Here is a 20873-nt window from a genome sequence, read left to right on the forward strand (position 1 = left end):
GTCCAGAAAAGTATTTAGAATAGACAGGTCCAGAACTTGTCTCCAGGCTTTGTCCTTTCTTGGTACTAAGAAAAGTCTTGAGTAAAATCCTTGTCCCTGTTCTTGTTGTGGCACTGGCTGAATAGCCCCCATGTCCATCAGAGATGAAACTTTTTTGTGCCTCTGCCCATTGATTGCGTGGCAGGTCTGGCATACCTTTCGCCTTTGGAAGGGTGTGAAAGTGGAACCTGTAGCCCTGAGAGACTATATTTAAGACCCATTTGTCCTGGGTGATCTTGTGCCAGTTTTGTGAAAAAAGTGCTAGTTTTCCCCCTAAGGGTGCTGCCAAAAAATAAGTGCTTGGCATTGGCAGAGGGGAAGTCATTGGGACTGTTTTCTGTAAGGCTGTGATTTGTCTTCTCCACTTATGGAGGTAGAAGCACCCCATTGTTTGGGCTTGTATGAGCCCTGGGGCTGTTGCCTGCCTCTAGGGCGTCTGAACCTGCCTATTTGCGGTCTGTCTGACACTGGAAAGGACCAATTCTTAGAGGGCCAGTTCCTGCTAAATCTGGGTGGCTGTACCTGTAAGAAATCCTTTACTGTCTGCATAGATTTAGCCTTATCCTCCATTTTCTTCAATACCTCTTCTGCCTTAACACCAAACAAAGTATCATGCTGTAATGGAGCATCCAATAATTTTGCTTTAACATGATCAGGCAGATTCTGTTCCTTTAACCAAGCATGCCTTCTAATAACAGAACCTGTAACAGCGGCCCTGCACGAGGCCTCCAGTGAATCATAGCCAGATTGCAAAGTATGCTTTCCTACTTGTTCAGCTGCATGCAATAAATCCTGCAATTCTTTGTTCCCTGAACATTCCGAATTTGTCAACATTTTTTGTTTTAAAAAAGACATTAAGTATTGCTGATATTGGAGCATATGAAATTGACAATTTAAAGTCCTTACAGCCAAGGTAGCAGAAGTGTAAACTTTTTTCCCCCCATCTGTCCAAAGCCCCAGAATCTCTATCTGAGGGGACTGGGTTTTTAGCAGAAGCAGCCTTGACCCCTTTGGGACCCTGTGAGATAATTTCTGGGTCAGCAGCAGGGTTTTGTAAAGAAAGTTAGGGGAATCTGGAACCCTGTATTATCTGTCCAACTTAACAGGAGCAGGAGGTAAAGAGTCTGGAGACAGGCCGGACTCTGAAAATACATCATCTACTATGTCTAGAACAGGTGGAATTGCAAGAGGTCTGTGCTGCGGAAGTAAAAGAACGTCTCTAAGTCTTTTCTTAGAATCGGAATAATCTTGGCTCTCCCAGTGGAAATGCTCCCTCATGGTATGCAGGGTTTCCCCAAATGAATAGTCCTCAGGAGGAGAAGCTGAAGGAATAGAATCTTCAGCATCAGAATCCTCATAGGGAGGAACAGAATATCCCTGTTCAGAAGAGGAATCAGAGGAAATGGAAACCTGATCAGAGGAGTTATATTCAGTGTCTTGCCTAGGCCTCTTATCAGGAGGGGGATGGGAACCCCTGATCAAAGTAATTGGGTCTTCGACCATTTTGAGCATCTGCTTTTTAGGCATAGAAGTCTGTCCTGGAGAATGCTGTACTGGTTTCCTTGTCTTTAAAACGGTTTTAGACTTTGTCTTGGATGCTGAAGTAGGCTTTATATAAAGTTGTGTAGGTCTGAAGACACCCTCAGAAGCCGATGCCTGCGCAGCGGCTCCGGACCCATCTGAGGGATTCATTTCCGAAGGGCCAATACCTTGAGTATCCAGAGGTCTAGCTATCTCCACGTGGGAGTCGGAGGCGGCCTGTGGCTCTGAGGTAGCGGGAATCAGGGGCTGTGAAAGCACCTCACTGAGCACCGGCGACTGGCCTAGAAGAGGCTTCGTTGTCGGTTTTGGACCTCGGATGCTTGTCCTTGTCTTTATCCTTGCGTTTTTTATGAATTCCTGTCGTCGGTTGTTCTGACGGCATTATATAGTTAAACCTTCTGCCGAAACAATGAAAAGCAAAATCGTACCAACACTTAATAATGTGTTGGTTAAATCTATCACAAAACCAACAACTAGCAATGTCGTGGTCAGGGCCTAGGTAAGGAATACAGTAAGAATGAAAATCCTTATGAGGTATTTGCTTCCCATAAGAAATACAATTGTTAACTTTTTCTGACATTGGACTGGAGCAAGAAAAAAGTTTCCCCAACGGGGTACTTAGCTTTATTGTAGACTTCGGATCTATTCGATTTCGAAAATCTCAGGAGTCGGTCGACCGGCACTTGTTAACTGCTTTTGCTTCGGGCACCTCGCGACAAGAAAGACTGAAGAAAATGGCGTCAGCTGCATCTTTTGTACCCCTGGCGCACTGACGTCAGGGAAGAGGCGACAGCAACCGACGCCAGACCAGGACTTTGGAATTCAGGCAGAATGCGGGTAGCCTGCCAGCAGGATAACCCAAGTGTAATGACTACAACAGTGAAACACGATGAACATCATGCTTAGCAAGGAATGAGAGTACCTTATTCAGACTTTGGATACATATCCAGTTTCCTTGTACTCATGAGAGGGCATGTTGGTAAGGAAAAGTTTGAAAGAAATTAAGAGTCTTAACCTGTATTTTTGTCAAGGGAATCAAATTAAAAATAGCAAACTATAGTAGCTTTTAGACAGTAGTGATGACCTTTCTACACAACAGGGGATGACTGTAAAAAGAAGCTTTAGGGAAGTTTATAGATGACAAAAGTCAAGGCAGTAGTTTCAAAACTAAAGTACAGTTTTGTACCTACCATAAATGTAGATGTACGAGTGTTCACACTGCTGCAGTCATCACACTCTGTTATCCTGCTGTCAGGCGGTCCCGCAGTTGGCCAGAGTTCCAAAGTCTTGGTCCGGCATCGTTTGCTGTCGCTTCTTCCCTGACGTCAGTGCGCCATGGGTATATAAGAGGCATCAGACGCCATTTTCTTCAGTTTTTCTTTCCCCAGATGTCAGGTGTCCCCAAGTAGGTAGGCAATACATATTGCTAATAAAACATGTAAAAGGAATAAAAGGAATACCTTCAATTACAAGCAAATACACCACAAAGGTTGTACAGGATAGAAAAGGTATAGAAAAGTTCAGCTAGGTCAGAGGGGATGGAAAAAGGGTAACCCGGACTGCAGCAGTGTGAACACTCGAACATCTACATTTATGGTAGGTACAAAACTGTACTATGTTCATCGTGTTACACTGCTGCAGTCATCACACTTGGGTTGAATCTCAAAGCTAAGGATGGGTGGTGGAACTAAACAGGGTTTGGAGAGGCTAGTAGGCCCTGCAGAACTGCAGTGGCAAAGCCAGCTCTGGTTTTAGAGTATAGAGGTAAGTGATAGTGCTTGGTGAAGGTGTGCACTGAACTCCAAGTTGCAGCTTCCAAAATATCCTTGGTTGGTACCCCTCTGAGGAAGGATGTTGATGTTGCTGTAGCCCTGGTGGAATGGGGCCTAATGTTACCAGGTACAGGTTTCCCATGGTGTGTGTAGCAGAAATGGATACAATGTCCTATCCATTTTGAAATGGTTTGTTTTGAGATAGCCTTTCCTTGTGATCCTGCAGCATAGGATACAAAGAGCTGGTCAGATTTTCTGAAAGCCTTAGTTTTATCCAAGTAGTAACATAATTGCCTGTGAATGTCCAAAGAGTGTAGGAGCCTTTCCCCTTTGTTCTGGGGGTTTGGATAAAAGGTGGGCAAATTAATAGTTTGGTTTAGGGCCACACTGGATACCACCTTTGGCATAAAGGAAGGGTTAGTTTGTAAAGCGACTCTGTCTTGGTGAAAAATGATGAAAGGCTCCACTGCCATTAGGGCCTGTACCTCTGAGACTCTTCGTGCTGAAGTTATTGCTAGCAGCAGGGCAGTTTTCCATAACAGAAACTGTAGATCAGCTGTAAAAGCTGGTTCAAAGGGCGGTAGTGTAAGTTTTTCCAAAACAAAGTTGAGATCCCAAGTTGGTGTTGGTGCTCTCCGGGGCGGACTTATGTTCTTAGCCTCTCTGAGGTACTGTCTTAGTAATGGATGTGAAAATATAGGAGGATCCGTGTTGTATTGAGCTGACATAGCTGAGGCGTGGAGCTTAATAGATGAAAAGGAAAGTCCTTTGTGCAACATCTCAGTTAAATATTGAAGAATCTGAGGAATATTTGGGACAAGGGGATTTTGGCCTTTAGCCTGGATCCAGGCGCAGAATCTTTTCCATTTGTCTGAATAGGCTTTCCTGGTGCTGGGCCTCCTGGCCTCCAGAATGACATCCATCACAGCTTTAGAGAGAAGTGTTGACGGGTTGTTTAGGTAATTTGCCATGCAGCCAGATTTAAAGTCTTGAGCTGGCTCTGTAGAATCTGGATTGTTGTGCTGAGTGAGCAGGTGAGGAACTGGAGGTAAAATCCATGGTGGGCCTTGAGCCATGTTCCTTAGTATTGGATACCAGTGTTGGCGTGTCCAGTCTGGAGCAATGAGTATCATTTGTGGCCTCTAATCTGGCTTTCAGCAGCACCTTTGCCAGAAGAGGCAGTGGAGGAAAGGCATACACTGTCAATGTTTTCCAACTGAATGACAGGGCGTCCACTTTCCAAGCTAGTGTGTGGTATGTCCTTGTGCAGAATTTCCGTAGTTGGTAGTTTTGGGGGGGAAGCAAACAGATGTCTGGGTTCCCCCACTTTTGAGTTATCATTGCGAATACTTGTGGATCTAGTTTCCACTAGTGAAGATCTAAGATGTTTCTGCTTAGATAGTCTGCCAATGTGTTTTTCTTTCCTGGCAGGAATTGTGCTTGTAGTTGAACTTGGTAGGTCAGTGCTGTGTTCCACAAGGTCATTGCTTGCCTGTATAGGGGGTAGGAATGTGTGCCCCCTTGTTCGTTTATGTACATCACTGTGGTGTTGTCCGTCTTTATTAGGAGTTGTCCTGGATGTAGGAGGTCCTTGAAAGCTGTTAGGGCATTTTGTTGAGCTAGCATCTCTTTTTGATTGATATGTAGATGCCTTTGATCTGCAGACCATTTGCCCTGAATACACTGTCCTGCCATGTGTGCTCCCCAGGCATAATCCGATGCATCTGTTGTTATAGTTTGCCTGGCTGTGGTTAAGGTAAAAGGCTGACCCTTGTTGAGGTGACATGCCTGAGCCCACCATAGAAACTCCTGCTGAAGGCAGGGAATGAGTGGAATTTATTGTTTCCAAGCTGTGGCTGTGTTGAGTACATACGCTTTTCAGGTACCATTGTAATTTCCTCATATGCAGTTTTGCAAATGGTATTAGTAGTATGCAAGATGCCATGAATCCCAAGGCCTGCAGAATTTTTCTTGCAGGGAGTTGGGTCTTTGTTGCCATCATTTTGAAGTATTGAGTCAGTTGTCCTTGCTTGTCTAGCGTGAGATAAGCCATCTGGGCCGTTGTATTTAAGCTGGCACCCAGGAACATTATGTCTTGTGAGGGCACTAGTTTTGATTTCTTTTCGTTTACTGTGTACCCTAAGCAACTTAATAGGTTTTTGACAAATGCCAGATGCTTTAAAAGAATGTCCTTGCTTTCTGCTTGAAGAAGGCAGTCATCCAGGTATGGATATATTTGAATTCCTCTTTGTCTGCAATATGCAATTACTGCTGCCAGGCATTTTGTGAAGACCCTGGGCGCAGTAGATAAGCCAAAGGGCAGTGCAGAGAATTGGTAATGGGTTGAACCTGCTATAAATCGGAGGTATCTTCTGCAATTTTGTCTGATAGGGACATGCAGGTATGCCTCCTTGAGGTCCAAAGTTACTAGCCAAGTATTCTTGCCCAGCATGGGAAGAAGTTGCTGTAGTGCTAGCATCTTGAATTTGGGTACTTCCAGAAATGTGTTTAGAATTGAGAGGTCCAGAATAGGTCTCCAGGCTTTGTCCTTTCGGGGAACTAGAAAGAGTCTTGAGTAAAATCCTTGTCCTTGCTCCTGTGTAGGAACCTGTTGAATGTCTCATGTCCATGAGAGCTGAAATTTGCTTTTGAGCCTCTGCCCATTGATTTGGTGGCAGATTTGACATTCCTTTTATCCTTGGTAAAGTGTGAAAGTGGAATCTGTATCCTTGAGATACAATATTTAGGACCCATTTGTCTTTTGTGATGATGTGCCAGTTGTCTGCAAAAAGTGCTAGTTTTCCTCCGAAGGGAGCTGCCAAGAGGGATTTGCTTGGCAGTCTGAGGGGTAAGTCATTGTATTTGTCTTCTGATAGTTTGAGACCTGTCTTCTCCTCCTTTTTGGGATGTGGCACCCCACTGTTGAGGCTGGTAAGAGCCTTGTGACTGACCTCTGCCCCTTGGGCATCTGTATTTGCCCCTCTGTGGTCTGGCAGAAGCTGGAAAGGAACAGTTTTTGGTTGACCAATTTCTGCTGAAACGAGGGGGTTGAACCTGTAAAAAATCCTTGACAGTCTACATAGATTTTGCCTTATCCTCCATTTTCTTTAAAACCTCTTCTGCTTTTACACCAAATAAAACATCCTGCTGTAAAGGTGCATCCAATAACTTTGCTTTATTAACATGATCAGGTAAAATTTTCAGCATGTGAAACTAGCAATTTAAGGCCCTCATAGCTAGAGTAGCTGAGGTATATACTTTATTTCCCGATCTGTCTAGTGCTCTAGAATCCCTTTTCAGAGGGTACAGGATTTTCAGCAATAGAGGCCTTAACCCCTTTGGGACCCTGGGGAATGGTTGAGGCCTTAACCCCTTTGGGACCCTGGGAAATGGTTTCTGGGTCAGCAACAGGGCTTTTATATAGGAATTTGTGTGAGTCAGGGACTCTGTAGTATCTGTCTGGTTTGGCTGGTGCAGGCGGTAGTGAATCTGGGTTAAGGCTAGATTCTGAATAAACATCATCCACAATGTCTTACGCGGGTGGAATAGCAAGTGGTCTGTGCTGCGTTAGTAAAAGGAACTCTCGGAGCCTTTTTCTTAGAATCAGAGTAGTCCTGGCCTTCCCAGTGGAAATGTTCCCTCGTGGTATGTAAAGTTTCCCCAAAGGAGTAGTCTTCAGGGGGAGATGCTGAAGGGATAGACTCTTCAGCATCAGAGTCTTCATAAGGGGGAAAAGAATATTCCTGTTCCTCAGAAGAATCTGAGGAAATTGAAACCTGGTCAGAGGAAGCGTAGTCCTCCTCCTGTCTTGGCGTTTTATCAGGACGGGGATGGGAACTCCTGATTAGGGTAATTAAATCTTCAGCCATCTTAAGCATCTGTTTCTTAGGCATGGGGTCTTGTACTGGAAACTGCTGTACAGTCTTCTTTGTTTTTAAAGGGGTTTTCAGCTTTGCATAGGATTTAATAGTGAGTGTAGTCGGTCTTAAGACACCTTCTGCAACTGAAGGCGTTTCAACTGCACCGGAATCTCCTTCAGCCATGGAGTCGGAAGGGCCTAAAGGCAAAGGTTGTGGAGGCCTACCAATCTCCGCTTGGGAATCGGATGCTGCCTGGGGTTCTAAATCAGCGGTCGTCGGGGGCTGCGTAGGTGCCTCACTGAAAACCGGAGAACCGGCTACTGGCCTATCAGTGGCCGCTGAGTCTGGTTTGGGTCTCGGCTGCCTGTCCTTATCTTTGCATTTTTTATGCATTCTGGTCATCGGTTGCTCCGATGGCATGGTATAATTAAATTTCCTACCAAAATAATGTCGGGCGAAATCAAACCGACGTTTAATAGTTCGTTTGTTAAACCTAGCACAAAACCGACAACCTGTGATGTCGTGGTCTGGGCCTAGGCAAGGAATACAATAAGAATGAAAGTCCTTATGAGGTATTTGCTTCCCACAAGAAATGCAATTGTTAACTTTTTCTGACATCGGACTGAGGCAAGAAAAGTTTCCCCAACGGGGTACTTAGCTTTATTGAAGACTTCGGTCTGAAATTCGATTTGAAAATCTCAGGAGTCGGCCGACCGGCACTTGCGAACTGCTTCTGCTTCGGGCACCGCACAAGAAAGATGGAAGAAAATGGCGTCGGATGCCTCTTATATACCCATGGCGCACTGACATCAGGGAAGAAGCGACAGCAACCGATGCCGGACCACGACTTTGGAACTCTGGCCGACTGCGGGACCGCCTGACGACAGGATAACCAGAGTGTGATGACTGCAGCAGTGTAACACGATGAATATCCAGGTTACACACACAACTACTGAAACCACAATTAGTGATTACTAAGAAGTAAGGGGCTAGCTCAAAAGTCCAGGCGTTAAATGGGTAGTACAGATAATGTGCTAGGTTACAAGGAAGACCAAGGAAATCCTAAGAATTTTAGATTTTGAACTCACAACTAAAGGACAAAAGCATTTAGCTAAAATAAAGTGGAGAGATCAATATGCAAGGTTGTAGATCAAAGGACAAGAAGGATTTGTGAGGATCCTTAGGAAAAACAGGAAGTTCTGTCCATTTTTACAATCTATTATATACAGTAGAGGTGGACTGGGATAGAAAAACAAATGAAGTGACTTCCTAAGCAAGTTCTCATTAAAAAGGATGGACCAGGATCAAATCAACTCCTTGATGCAATAAATTACACAGGACAAAGTGAAAACAATATTAAGGAATCAAGGTGAGAGTTAATGGTGAACCATTAACAGATGTAATGTTTAAAGACAAATTTATTAAGAGCTTTACTCTGCTACCTATGTGTTGGTAACTGGACAGACCCTAAAAATATGCAAACTACTTCGGACTTCATAACTGGGTAGGTGAGCTGATCTAATGACTTAAGCCAGAACCTGGATATAAATTATACAATCAGTCTGCAGTAACTGGTACCATAAGTTTAACAAATAACACAGTTTAAATGACATACAGTTAAACCCTCTGAAACTCAAAAGATATTCATAACGTCACAAACCAAGCAAGTGTCCTTCAGCAATTTACTCACGTAGAGCAATATCAACATTTGATCGTGACTACAAATTATTTACTCTGCTGACCGCCAAAAGACTGGCTTGTAACTTCCCCTCACTGATCTGGAAGAAAGAATGACCCATAGTAATAATATGAAAACACATACTGATATATAACATCAACAAAACCAAAGATTTTGGAGTACACGTTTGGAAGCAGTCAAAAAGGCACCTGACAATTATCAAAAGGTATGCATTAAAGATCCTTCTTTTGACATGTCAGGCCTTGCCCAATATGGATCCTCCTTATTTAAGAGAATTTATACTGCTTTATATCCATATTGGGTTTAATTCAGATGACAGGCTGGTGGATGTTCCAAGAAACCATTTAGATAGTTTGAGTAGATTAACCTTTGCTTACTTTGCCACAGTCCTTTGGAATCTAGACACTTCATTCAGGGTGGCAATGTTTAAAGCCTCCATCAGGAGGTCCCTACATCCTAACTTTTTAAAAGGGTTTATTTAAATTGTTCATACACAACAACATTTAGTGTTCGTTACTTCATGTATTACCTTCAAATAAATTTTAACTTTTCAGCCTTCCTGTACATGGCATTTTTGTTAACACATTGCTTAGTAATAAGCATTTAATAAATGTTGGTAGCACTAAAGTTACAGTAAAGATTAGGTCGTCAAAACCAAACCGATCACCACAAAAGCTGAGTGGCAGTTCTTAACCCTCAAAAACTTAGAGCACAAAGTGGAATAGAAAAACAATACATTTTATAACAAAGCTGGAAGCAGGACAATAAAACTACAATAACAGTCTCAGAATGACAGACATGAAAGAGGCAATTCCAACAAAGGCACAGCAGACATCAAATACAAAAAGAGCTGCAGGAAACAGCAAAACTCAAGGTGTTGAACACCATCAAGTTTAAACACAAAGCTATAGCAATGTTTTGAATATTGTAAACGAAAATAAAAAATGGAAATGGGATCTTCATAAAAGGAAAATGCAAATGAGTACAAGAAAGTTAAGAAAATGTGTGACTGCTGTTACAATAATGATAGAAACTTAGGCTTCTTATAGCAATAACCCATGGCTGGGTGTGGGTAATGCTGGATTTACCCATGGTTGGTGTGGTTTTGGTCATGAGGGCAAAGCCCAAGTGATAAAAACAAAGCCAACCAGGAGTAAATTCAGCATTTCCCACAACCAGCCATGGTTTACTGCTATTATAAAATGACATTATTTAAGAAAAACAAAAACAAACCCAACTGCAGCAACCAAACGAAACTATAAAACTGTAAAATTCCCCAAAGCAGGCAGAAGATGGCTCAATATGCAGCTACATCCAAAAACTTGATGAACCAGCAAGTCATCTTCTTCTTTCGGCTTTTCCCGGTTAGGGGTCGCCACAGTGGATTACCTGTCCGCTCATGATTGGCAGTAGAGTTTTACGGTGTCGAGTTGCCAGCCCGGCGCCCAACCGTCCACATAAGGCACACACACGCACTCACTCACACCTAGGGCCAATTTAGAGTGTCCAATCCACCTACAGCATGTCTTTGGGATGTGGGAGGAAACCCACACAACCACAGGGAGGACATGCAGACTACGCACAGAAGGCACCCCAGCTGAGGATCGAACCGGAGAACCTCTTGCTGTGAGGTGACAATGCTAACCGCGACACCACTGTGGCCACCCTTCATGAACCAGCAAGTAATCATACTAAAAAAACTTTATTGCAGAAAATGAAAGTTAGCACTTTCACGGTAATACCATTCAGCTTCTTCAGACAACCATGAATGGGGAAAGAATAACTTGTATACAAATGACATCATCTCAAACAGCTTAACAGCCAATAAAACAAACATTCATGCAGCCACATTCTCAGCTTAGAGGCATATGACGTAGATAACATTTACTGGCATAAAATCTGATAAAAAATAAAAAATAATAAAAACATTAACACAAATAAATACAACATGAAAAATATTCATAAATATAAAATGTTTGTTTTATTTTTGGATTTAGCTACATATCAAGCTGTCTTCTGCCCGCTTTGGGGAATTTTACATTATTTAAGAAAAAATGAACTTACTTTTCTTAAGTAATGTCCTTGTATAATGGCACCATAGTGCTCTTCCACATTTCTCCTCAGTATCATGGGACTTTCTTGATGTACTGCGCATACATATGGTACTTGCGTTACCACGCTTATGAAGTACATCAGAGCTGTGTAAAGGAAGCAACGGAGAAAGGAATCTCAGTTGCTTTTTTGTTTTATTTGTAGTATTTAAAAAAAAAAAAAGAAAAACAATGAAATCAAGAGACTTCAAAGGCACGGGAGAAATGGGACAGAGAAAATAAGGACAATCAGGTAAAAGTTTTAATTAAAGAAAAGTAGAACTTCCGTAGCATATATTAATAGAACAAACTCTGGGCAACCGGACTTTTTTCCATTGGTATATGCTCGACTTAAAACAGACACTGGTTGGGCTGAACAAAGAGAATGCTTGTTTTTGAGTGTTAATGGCCAGTCATTGTACAATTACTAATGTATGTAAATCCATGCTACAGTTTTAAATTTGAAGTCTGAATAAAGACATTTTTTAAAAAATGTAATACAAAGTAGAAAAGTCAAACCTCAAAATGATCCAGCACTGAACACACAAGTATGGTATAAACCCCCTAAAGTTTTAACAATCCCAATGAAAGGTGTTTAATCTTGAACATTTCCAAAATTTAGCACAATGAGGTATTGTCAGGCCCCAAACCTTTGTACCTGGCACTGTGTCAGACAATAACGTCATGAAAAGGAGAGCAATAAGGACAACATCGCACCCAGATCAGTTCCAGGACTGCCCACAAAAGATGGATGGTAAATTCTGAACACAATGCAGGATATGGATCCCCACGGTCCTAGTGCCAAACAAAACACAGGACATTAAACCTACACACTTCTAGTGAAGAACACAACACAGGATATCAAACCACCACATGGTACTAGTGCTAAACAAAACACAGGACATTAAACGCACACACTTCTAGTGAAGAACACAACACAGGATATCAAACCACCACATAGCCCTAGTGCTGAATAAAAATGAGGAGGACATTAAACCCACACACTTCTAGTGAAGAACACAACACAGGATATCAAACCACCACATGGTCCTAGTGCCAAACAAAACACAGGACATTAAACCCACACACTTCTAGTGAAGAACACAACACAGGATATCAAACCACCACATGGTCCTAGTGCTAAACAAAACACAGGACATTAAACCCACACAAGTCTAGTGAAGAACACAAAACAGGATATCAAACCACCACATAGCCCTAGTGCTGAATAAAACACAGGACATTAAACCCACATACTTCGAGTGAAGAACACAACACAGCATATCAAACCACCACATGGTCCTAGTGCTGAATAAAAACACAGGACATTAAACCCACATACTTCGAGTGAAGAACACAACACAGCATATCAAACCACCACATGGTCCTAGTGCTAAACAAAACACAGGACATTAAACCCACACACTTCTAGTGAAGAACACAATACAGGATATCAAACCACCACATGGTCCTAGTGCTGAATAAAAACATAGGACATTAAACCCACACACTTCTAGTGAAGAACACAACACAGGATATCAAACCACCACATGGTCCTAGTGCTGAATAAAAACACAGGACATTAAACCCACACACTTCTAGTGAAGAACACAACACAGGATATCAAACCACCACATGGTCCTAGTGCTGAATAAAAACACAGGACATTAAACACACACACTTCTAGTGAAGAACACAACACAGGATATCAAACCACCACATGGTCCTAGTGCTGAATAAAAACACAGGACATTAAACCCACACACTTCTAGTGAAGAACACAACACAGGATATAAAACCACCACATGGTCCTAGTGCTGAATAAAAACACAGGACATTAAACACACACACTTCTAGTGAAGAACACAACACAGGATATCAAACCACCACATGGTCCTAGTGCTGAATAAAAACACAGGACATTAAACCCACACACTTCTAGTGAAGAACACAACACAGGATATAAAACCACCACATGGTCCTAGTGCTGAATAAAAACACAGGACATTAAACACACACACTTCTAGTGAAGAACACAACACAGGATATCAAACCACCACATGGTCCTAGTGCTAAACAAAACACAAGACATTAAACCCACACAAGTCTAGTGAAGAACACAAAACAGGATATCAAACCACCACATAGCCCTAGGGCTGAATAAAAACACAGGGCATTAAACCCACACAAGTCTAATGAAGAACACAACACAGGATATCAAACCACCACATAGCCCCTAGTGCTGAATAAAAACACAGGATATTAAATCCACATACTTCTAGTGAAATACACAACACAGGATATCAAACCACCACATGGTCCTAGTGCTAAACAAAACACAGGACATTAAACCCACACAAGTCTAGTGAAGAACACAAAACAGGATATCAAACCACCACATAGCCCTAGTGCTGAATAAAAACACAGGACATTAAACCCACATACTTCTAGTGAAAAACACAACACAGGATATCAAACCACCACATGGTCCTAGTGCTAAACAAAACGCAGGACATTAAACCCACACACTTCTAGTGAAGAACACAATACAGGATATCAAACCACCACACAGCCCTAGTGCTGAATAAAAACACAGGACGTTAAACCCACACACTTCTGGTGAAGAACACAACATGATATCACACCACTACATAGCCCTAGTGCTGAATAAAAACACAGGACATCAAGTCCCCAAGTCCTACAGATGAAAACAACAGTGTACATAAACCCACACATGGCCCTAGGCACTAAACATAATATATCAAGCCCAAGACAATTGGCACTGAATATAACCAAGGACAACAAACTGCACACACTTTCAGTGCTGAATACAATACAGAATGTGAAATCCCACAAAGTCGTAGTGCGGGGCATGCAACAAGAAATCACCCCCTTCATAGACAGTCGTGCTAAATACAACATGTGACATCAAAATGCACACAATTCTAATACTCTACCCAACAAAGGACATCAAACTGTACACAGTCTTTGTCCCAAACACACCAGGGTGTATCAAATGGCAGAAACTCCTAGTGATGAACACAACAAAGAACATTAAACCACATTCATTCCTAGTGCTGAACTCGAGTGTCAAACACAACTCAGAATACCACAGCACACATTCTTAATGTTCCAAAAACACAGTAAGCACACCACACATAGTAGTCGTGCTAAACTCAACAGCAAATGTCAAAACCTCACAATCACAGTGTGAACACAACACATGACATTAAACCCCATATAATACCCCTAGCTCTATGGCTCAGAGAGTTGAAGTCCAGACCATGTCCTACATGACCTAAATTTGACTAGAGGGCACAGTTTCTAGATGACTTGGCCAAGGGGAGAAGGGGTGAGTAAGTGGCAGATGCTAGCTTGCCGAACCTTGGAGGAGGGACTGATGGCTGTGGTTGGCCGATCACCAGCACTGGGCAAAAAAGACTGCCAGCAACCAATAGTGATGTAGACTCTGTAGTTGACTTTGGGCCTGGCCAAGCTGCTAATGGTAATTCACATGTGTATGGAAGCAAGCACAAGTTTTCCGGAGGAGACATCTGGGCCTTCCACAGTGATGCAGTTTTTCATCTCAGCCACCAGGGGCATATGCAGAAGAAAAGCCACTCAGAGAAATGAATCGGTCATGAACATCTTTCTTTTCCCTGACAGGAATAATTAGGGTTGCCACCTTTTCAGATGCACAAAGTGGAGCATTTCTTATGGAAATGTAAGGAGGACAAACCATACCCACAACTAGTGCAATAAACTAAACTTCACATTTTTTACAAAATAAAAGCTCATTCTTGTAGAATTTGAGTTGTTTATATTGTAGAAACAAAATAATTGTTTTATTTGACTATTACAATAAACCCAAGAATGTTTTTTTACTGAAAACGTAAGGACATTCACTATTTATGTTTTTTGGCAGGACACAACTACTCAAATAGAGACTGTTCAGCACAAAGAGGGACAATTGGCAACCCGAATGAATGGGCCAACAGATCGCAAGAAGCTGATGGTCAGCAGACAGTGGGCAACCAAAAAACGTAGAACAATGAAGTACATTTCCAATAGTCAAAACAAAACAAAAACTAAAACCTCAAACAGATTCACTACTTAAAAGTGTGTGGGAAATATCAAATCCATGAACTGACCTAGTAATAAACATAGCGCATGACATCAAGCCATTAGCAGTTTCAAAAAGTACAGTTGTGTACCTACCATAAATGTAGATGTTCAAGTGTATTCACTGTTGCAGCCATTACAATTGGGTTATCCTGCTGGCAAGGCTACCCGCAGTCGGCCTGAATTGCAAAGTCTAGGTCCGGCTTCGGCTGCTGTCACCTCCTCCCTGACGTCAGTGCTCCAGGGGTATAAAAGATGCAGCAGACGCCATTTTCTTCAGTTTTTCTTGCCCCAGATGTCAGGTGCCCCTAAAATGGTAGGCTAAATTATGCAAATGAGCATGCATGCACAAAAAACAACTTTTCCTTCATCTACAAGCAAATACACCACATAGGTTGTATAGAATACAGAAGTACAGATACGTCCCAGCAAGGGAAAAGGGGGGTGGAGGGAGGGTAACCTGGACTGCAAAAGTGAATACACTCGAAAATCTACATTTATGGTAGGTACACAACTGTACTATGTTCATCGTGTTTCACTGTTGCAGTCATTACAATTGGGTTAAATCCCAAAGCTAAGGTTGGGAGGCTGGTGCCAAGTAGGATTAGGAGAGGCTATCAGGCCCTGCATAACTGCAGTGGCAAATCCTGCCCTGCATTTAGAGTAGAGAGGTAAATGATAGTGCTTTGTAAAAGTGTGCACTGAACTCCAAGTTGCAGCCACTAAGATGTCTTTGGTTGGTACTCCTCTGAGGAAGGCAGCTGAAGTGGCTGCTGCTCTGGTTGAATGTGGCCTAATGCCCTTAGGCACTGATTTGCCATGCTGTGAATAGCAGAAACGAATGCAGTGACCTATCCACTTTGAAATAGTCTGCTTTGAGATAGGCTTTCCTTGTGATCCTGCAGCATATGCCACTAGAAGTTCAGTCTTTCTGAAAGCTTTGGTTCTGTCCAAGTAGAAGCATAGCTGCCTGTGAATGTCCAAAGAATACAGAATTCTCTCACCCTTATTCTGTGGGTTTGGATAAAAGGTAGGCAAATGAATTGTTTGGTTAAGGGCCACACTGGACACTACCTTAGGCATAAATGTAGGGTTTGTTTGCAGAGAAACCCTGTCAGGATGGAAAATGATAAAAGGTTCCACAGCCATGAGTGCCTGTAACTCTGAGACTCGTCTAGAAGAGGTTATTGCAAGGAGCAGAGCTGTTTTCCAGGATAGGAATTTTAATATCAGCTGCAGAGGCTGGTTCAAACAGAGGCAGTGTGAGTTTTTCCAAGACATAGTTGAGGTCCCATGCAGGTATTGGTGCTCTCCTTGGAGGTCTTATGTTTTTGGCCCCTCTGAGGTACTGCCTTAGTAATGGATGAGAAAAAATAGGTGGTTCTGTACTGTAACGAGCTGACATGGCAGAGGCATGAATTTTAATTGATGAAAAAGAAAGGCCTTTATCAAGCATCTCAGTTAAGTATTGCAAAATCTGAGGAATATTTGGAACAATCGTGTCAAAGCCTTGTGCCTGGTTCCAAGCACATAATCTCTTCCATTTTTCTGCATAAGATTTTCTGGTGCTAGGCCTCCTAGCCTCCAAAATAACATCCATCACTGCTTTAGAGAGAGGTGTACTTTGACTGGCTACATTATCCGCCATGCTGCCAGGTTTAAGGTCCTGAGTTGGCTGTGCAGTATTTGACTGTCTTGTTGGGTCAATAAGTGAGGAATTTGAGGTCAAGTCCAAGCTGGGCATTGAGACAATCTTTTCCACCATCTGTCCAGGGCCCTAGAATTCCTATCAGAGGGGGTAGGGTTTTTTTGCAGTGGAAGCCTTGACCCCTTTGGGACCTTGAGAGATGGTTTCTGGGTCAGCAGCAGGGTTTTTATAAAGAAATTTATATGAATCAGGAACCCTGTAGTATCTGTCCGGCTTAACAGGGGCTGGTGGCAAAGAGTCTGGAGATAGACTGGACTCTGAAAATACATCTACAATGTCTAAAACAGGTGGGATAGCTAGGGGCCTGTGCTGAGGTAAGAAAATGAAGTCTCTGAGCCTTTTCTTGGACTCTGAGTAATCTTGGCTCTCCCAGTGGAGATGCTCCCTCATAGTATGCAGAGTCTACCCAAAAGAATAATCCTCAGGAGGAGAGGCTGAAGGGATAGATTCTTCAGCATCAGAATCCTCATAGGGAGGAAGAGAATATTCCTGTTCAGAAGAGGAATCAGAGGAAATGGAAACCTGGTCTGAAGATTTGTATTCTATCTCTTGCCTAGGGGCCTCTTATCAGGTGGGGGATGGGAACCCCTGATCAAAGTAATTAGGTCTGCGGCCATTTTAAGCATCTGTTTTTTAGAGGAGAATGCTGTACTTGTTTCTTTGTCTTTAGAACTGCTTTAGTCTTTGCCTTTGAAGCTGAAGTAGGTTTCGCATATAACTGTGTAGGCCTGAAAACACCCTCAGAAGCAGATGCCTGCTCAGCGGCTCCGGACCCATCGGAGGGAATAGTTTCCGAGTGTCCAATACCTTGAGTTTCCAGCGGACTAGTCAGCTCCACTGAAAGAGAATTAAACAGAGAGAATTTGCTTTGGTGTTTCCAAGCTGTCTTTTTGTTTTTCGCTAGTTTGTCTTACTTTGGTTCCTGTCTGTGGGAGTCAGAAGCGGCCTGTGGCTCTGAGGTAGCGGGAGTCAGGGGCTGCAAAAGCGCTTCACTGAGAACTGGCGACAAGCCTAGCGGGAGCCTCGTCGGTTGTGAACCTCGGATGCCAGTCCTTTTCTTTTTCTTTGCGCTTTTTATAAACTCCGGTAAACGGCTGTTCCGACGGCATTATATAATTGAATCTTCTGTCAATGTAATGAAATGCAAAATCGTACAGACGCTTAATAGTGCGTTGGTCAAATCTAGCACAGAACCGACAACTAGCAATGTTGTGATCAGGGCCTAGGCAAGGAATACAGTAAGAGTGAAAATCCTTATGAGGTATTTGCTTCCCACAAGAAATACAATTATTAACTTTATCTGACATTGGTCTGGAGCAAGAAAAAAGTTTCCCAATGGGGTACTTAGCTTTAATGAAGACTTCGGATCTGAAATTCGAATTTGAAAATCTCAGGAGTCGGCCAACCGGCACTTGTGAACTGCTTTTGCTTCGGGCACCATGTGGCAAGAAAGACTGAAGAAAAAGGTGCCGGCTGCATCTTTTATACCCCTGGCGCACTGACGTCAGAGAGGAGGAGACAGCAACCGAAGTCAGACCTAGACTTTGGAATTCAGGCTGACTGCGGGTAGCCTACCAACAGGATAACCCAATTGTAATGACTGCAACAGTGAAACACAATGAACATCTGAAGATGACAAAGGATATTAAGCAGTGAAAACACTGAACGTCATGTGAGATATCAACGTCCACCAGGAAATCAAACGCATGGCATATAAAATACAAAGCAGTTATAAAGTACAAAACACGATACAGTTATTTCTACATGTTGTCAAATTAGGCATGACAAAATGGTACTAAGTATAATCCAATAGCAAAACACAGACATAAAAAAAAAAACTTGAGGGAAAACAAAGAATGCTAATAAAAGATATTAGATTCATAGATAGATTACTACTAAGCTAACTGCCCTTGCAAGCCATTTTAAGCCTAGCCAATTGTCCCTTGTGAGACTCAAACCCTGCACCTTGTGTTTGCAAGGTGGCCACCCTCCCACCCATATTGCTGTGTCAAACTTGTTTTAAGGTACTGTAATTCTAATGTTAACATAACATAGCTACAGGGTAAATTCTACAGGGGAAGAAAAAACTTGCATAAGTGGTTTCAGTCAAATGTTGTACCACTTCAAATCACAGAAAGTTGCAACATGGAACAACCTATCCAAATCTGGAATATATATATAAAAAAAAAAAGGAATATGTAGTATTGAATATACAAGATCAGACCTCAACTACCTGCAGTGCAGACCCAATGTAAGATGTCAAACCACCAGCATTTGACAGTACTGTCGATGATAATGGACATAAAATGCTACCTAATTATGTCATGCATTACAATACAGAATGTCACAACTTTTTATAAACTGTAGTGAAATTTGATGAAGTTGTCCATAATTACCTCCTTTAGCCGTTTTCGAATAGTGGATTCTTTTTCTAACTGGGCCTGCACCAGCTCCTTCTGTTTGCCAGTGAGCTGAAGCTCATCTTTAATTCCTTTCTTCTTTTTTATTTCCTACAAAAATATAAAAATACAGTAAAATGCAATTTCCTTCAAACATACAAAAATAAACAATAAAAATTAAATATACATAAAGTGGGTGCTGCAACAATTCCACATGGAAGGGTTCTCCACTGGGGACTTATCAGCCAGAAAAGATAACGGAGGACAATTTCTGCTCCTATGAAGCCTCCGAGCTGCTTTTTCAATGTGGCAAGATATAATGACAGTCTTCACTCCAAATGCTTACTTCCTTCCACAGGGCTAACCAATCAGCAGTCAGAGAGAAGGTGTGGGAGGAAGCCAAAGCTTTGTGAAGCTGGCCGTGACCGACTGTTGCATCACAGACGGGATACAACCCCTACAGCCTAAATACTACTGCAGCAGTGCTCATGATGAACATCCTTTACCCACCACAAATCCCACTGCAGTGATCATGATGAACATCCTTTACCCACCAAACATCCCACTGCAGTGATCATGATGAACATCCTTTACCCACCACACATCCCACTGCAGTGATCATGATGAACATCCTTTACCCACCACACATCCCACTGCAGTGATCATGATGAACATCCTTTACCCACCACACATCCCACTGCAGTGATCATGATGAACATCCTTTACCCACCACACATCCCACTGCAGTGATCATGATGAACATCCTTTACCCACCACACATCCCACTGCAGTGATCATGATGAACATCCTTTACCCACCACACATCCCACTGCAGTGATCATGATGAACATCCTTTACCCACCACACATCCCAGCACTAAACTCTGAAAAGATAAAAGGTGATGACACAAAGATCCCAGCACTAAAATCTGAAAAGATAAAAGGTGATGACACAAAGATCCCAGCACTAAACTTTAAAAAGATAAAAGGTGATGACACAAAGATCCCAGCACTAAAATCTGAAAATATAAAAGGTGATGACACAAAGACCAGACTGACCAGAGATGCCACACGATTCTTCTCATATGAAGCCTGACTACATGAATCATGATATTCACAGAGGTCAGGTAACCCAGAATCCTGAAAATTACTCTGAAAGATGTTAGAGGGAGGGAGGTTGGAATAGCTCAAGATGGTTTCCTTCTACACTCCTACTTTATCCCAGAAGAAAAAAAAAAACTTTCCTAGAGACATACTCAGAAGACTTATCAGAAAAACTATTCTGCGGGAAGGGATGACAGAAGATTTCTTTTAAGTTCACTTGAAACTCCAGACTAAGCAAGAGATTCTTGACTTGTCAGCAAATCTAGACAAATGGAAAAATTCTACATTTAAGACAATTATGGAATATGGAAAAAACAAACACCTGAAGTCTGCAAGTAGGCAATTAATGGAGCCAGACACGAATACCCTTGGTGCAGTAGAAAGAGTACAAATAATATAAGCTAGACACAGAAAACCATATGTAACTTCTAAATTATAAGCAAATAAGAATGTGATAATGTTAATTACCATTAAACTGAGGACAGAAAAGTATAGTTGTGTAAGATTTTACCATAAAAGTAGATGTCCTTCTCTTCATT

The 20873-nt window shown here is 42.2% G+C and overlaps 1 protein-coding gene across 1 annotated transcript in view; it reads right to left on the reverse strand.

Annotated features, from left to right (window-relative positions):
* GCN1 (GCN1 activator of EIF2AK4) overlaps positions 1 to 20873 on the reverse strand; it is a gene marked incomplete in the record, with an annotated part of 2100248 nt that overhangs the window by 1563675 nt on the left and 515700 nt on the right. Inside the window, 1 exon segment of the mRNA XM_044068902.1 lies at positions 19229 to 19342. Within this exon segment, the coding sequence (XP_043924837.1) occupies positions 19229 to 19342 (114 nt within the window).

This window comes from Protopterus annectens, chromosome 4.part0 (genome assembly GCF_019279795.1).
Source record: "Protopterus annectens isolate FY-2018-M chromosome 4.part0, PAN1.0, whole genome shotgun sequence".
Classification (NCBI taxonomy): domain Eukaryota; kingdom Metazoa; phylum Chordata; order Ceratodontiformes; family Protopteridae; genus Protopterus; species Protopterus annectens.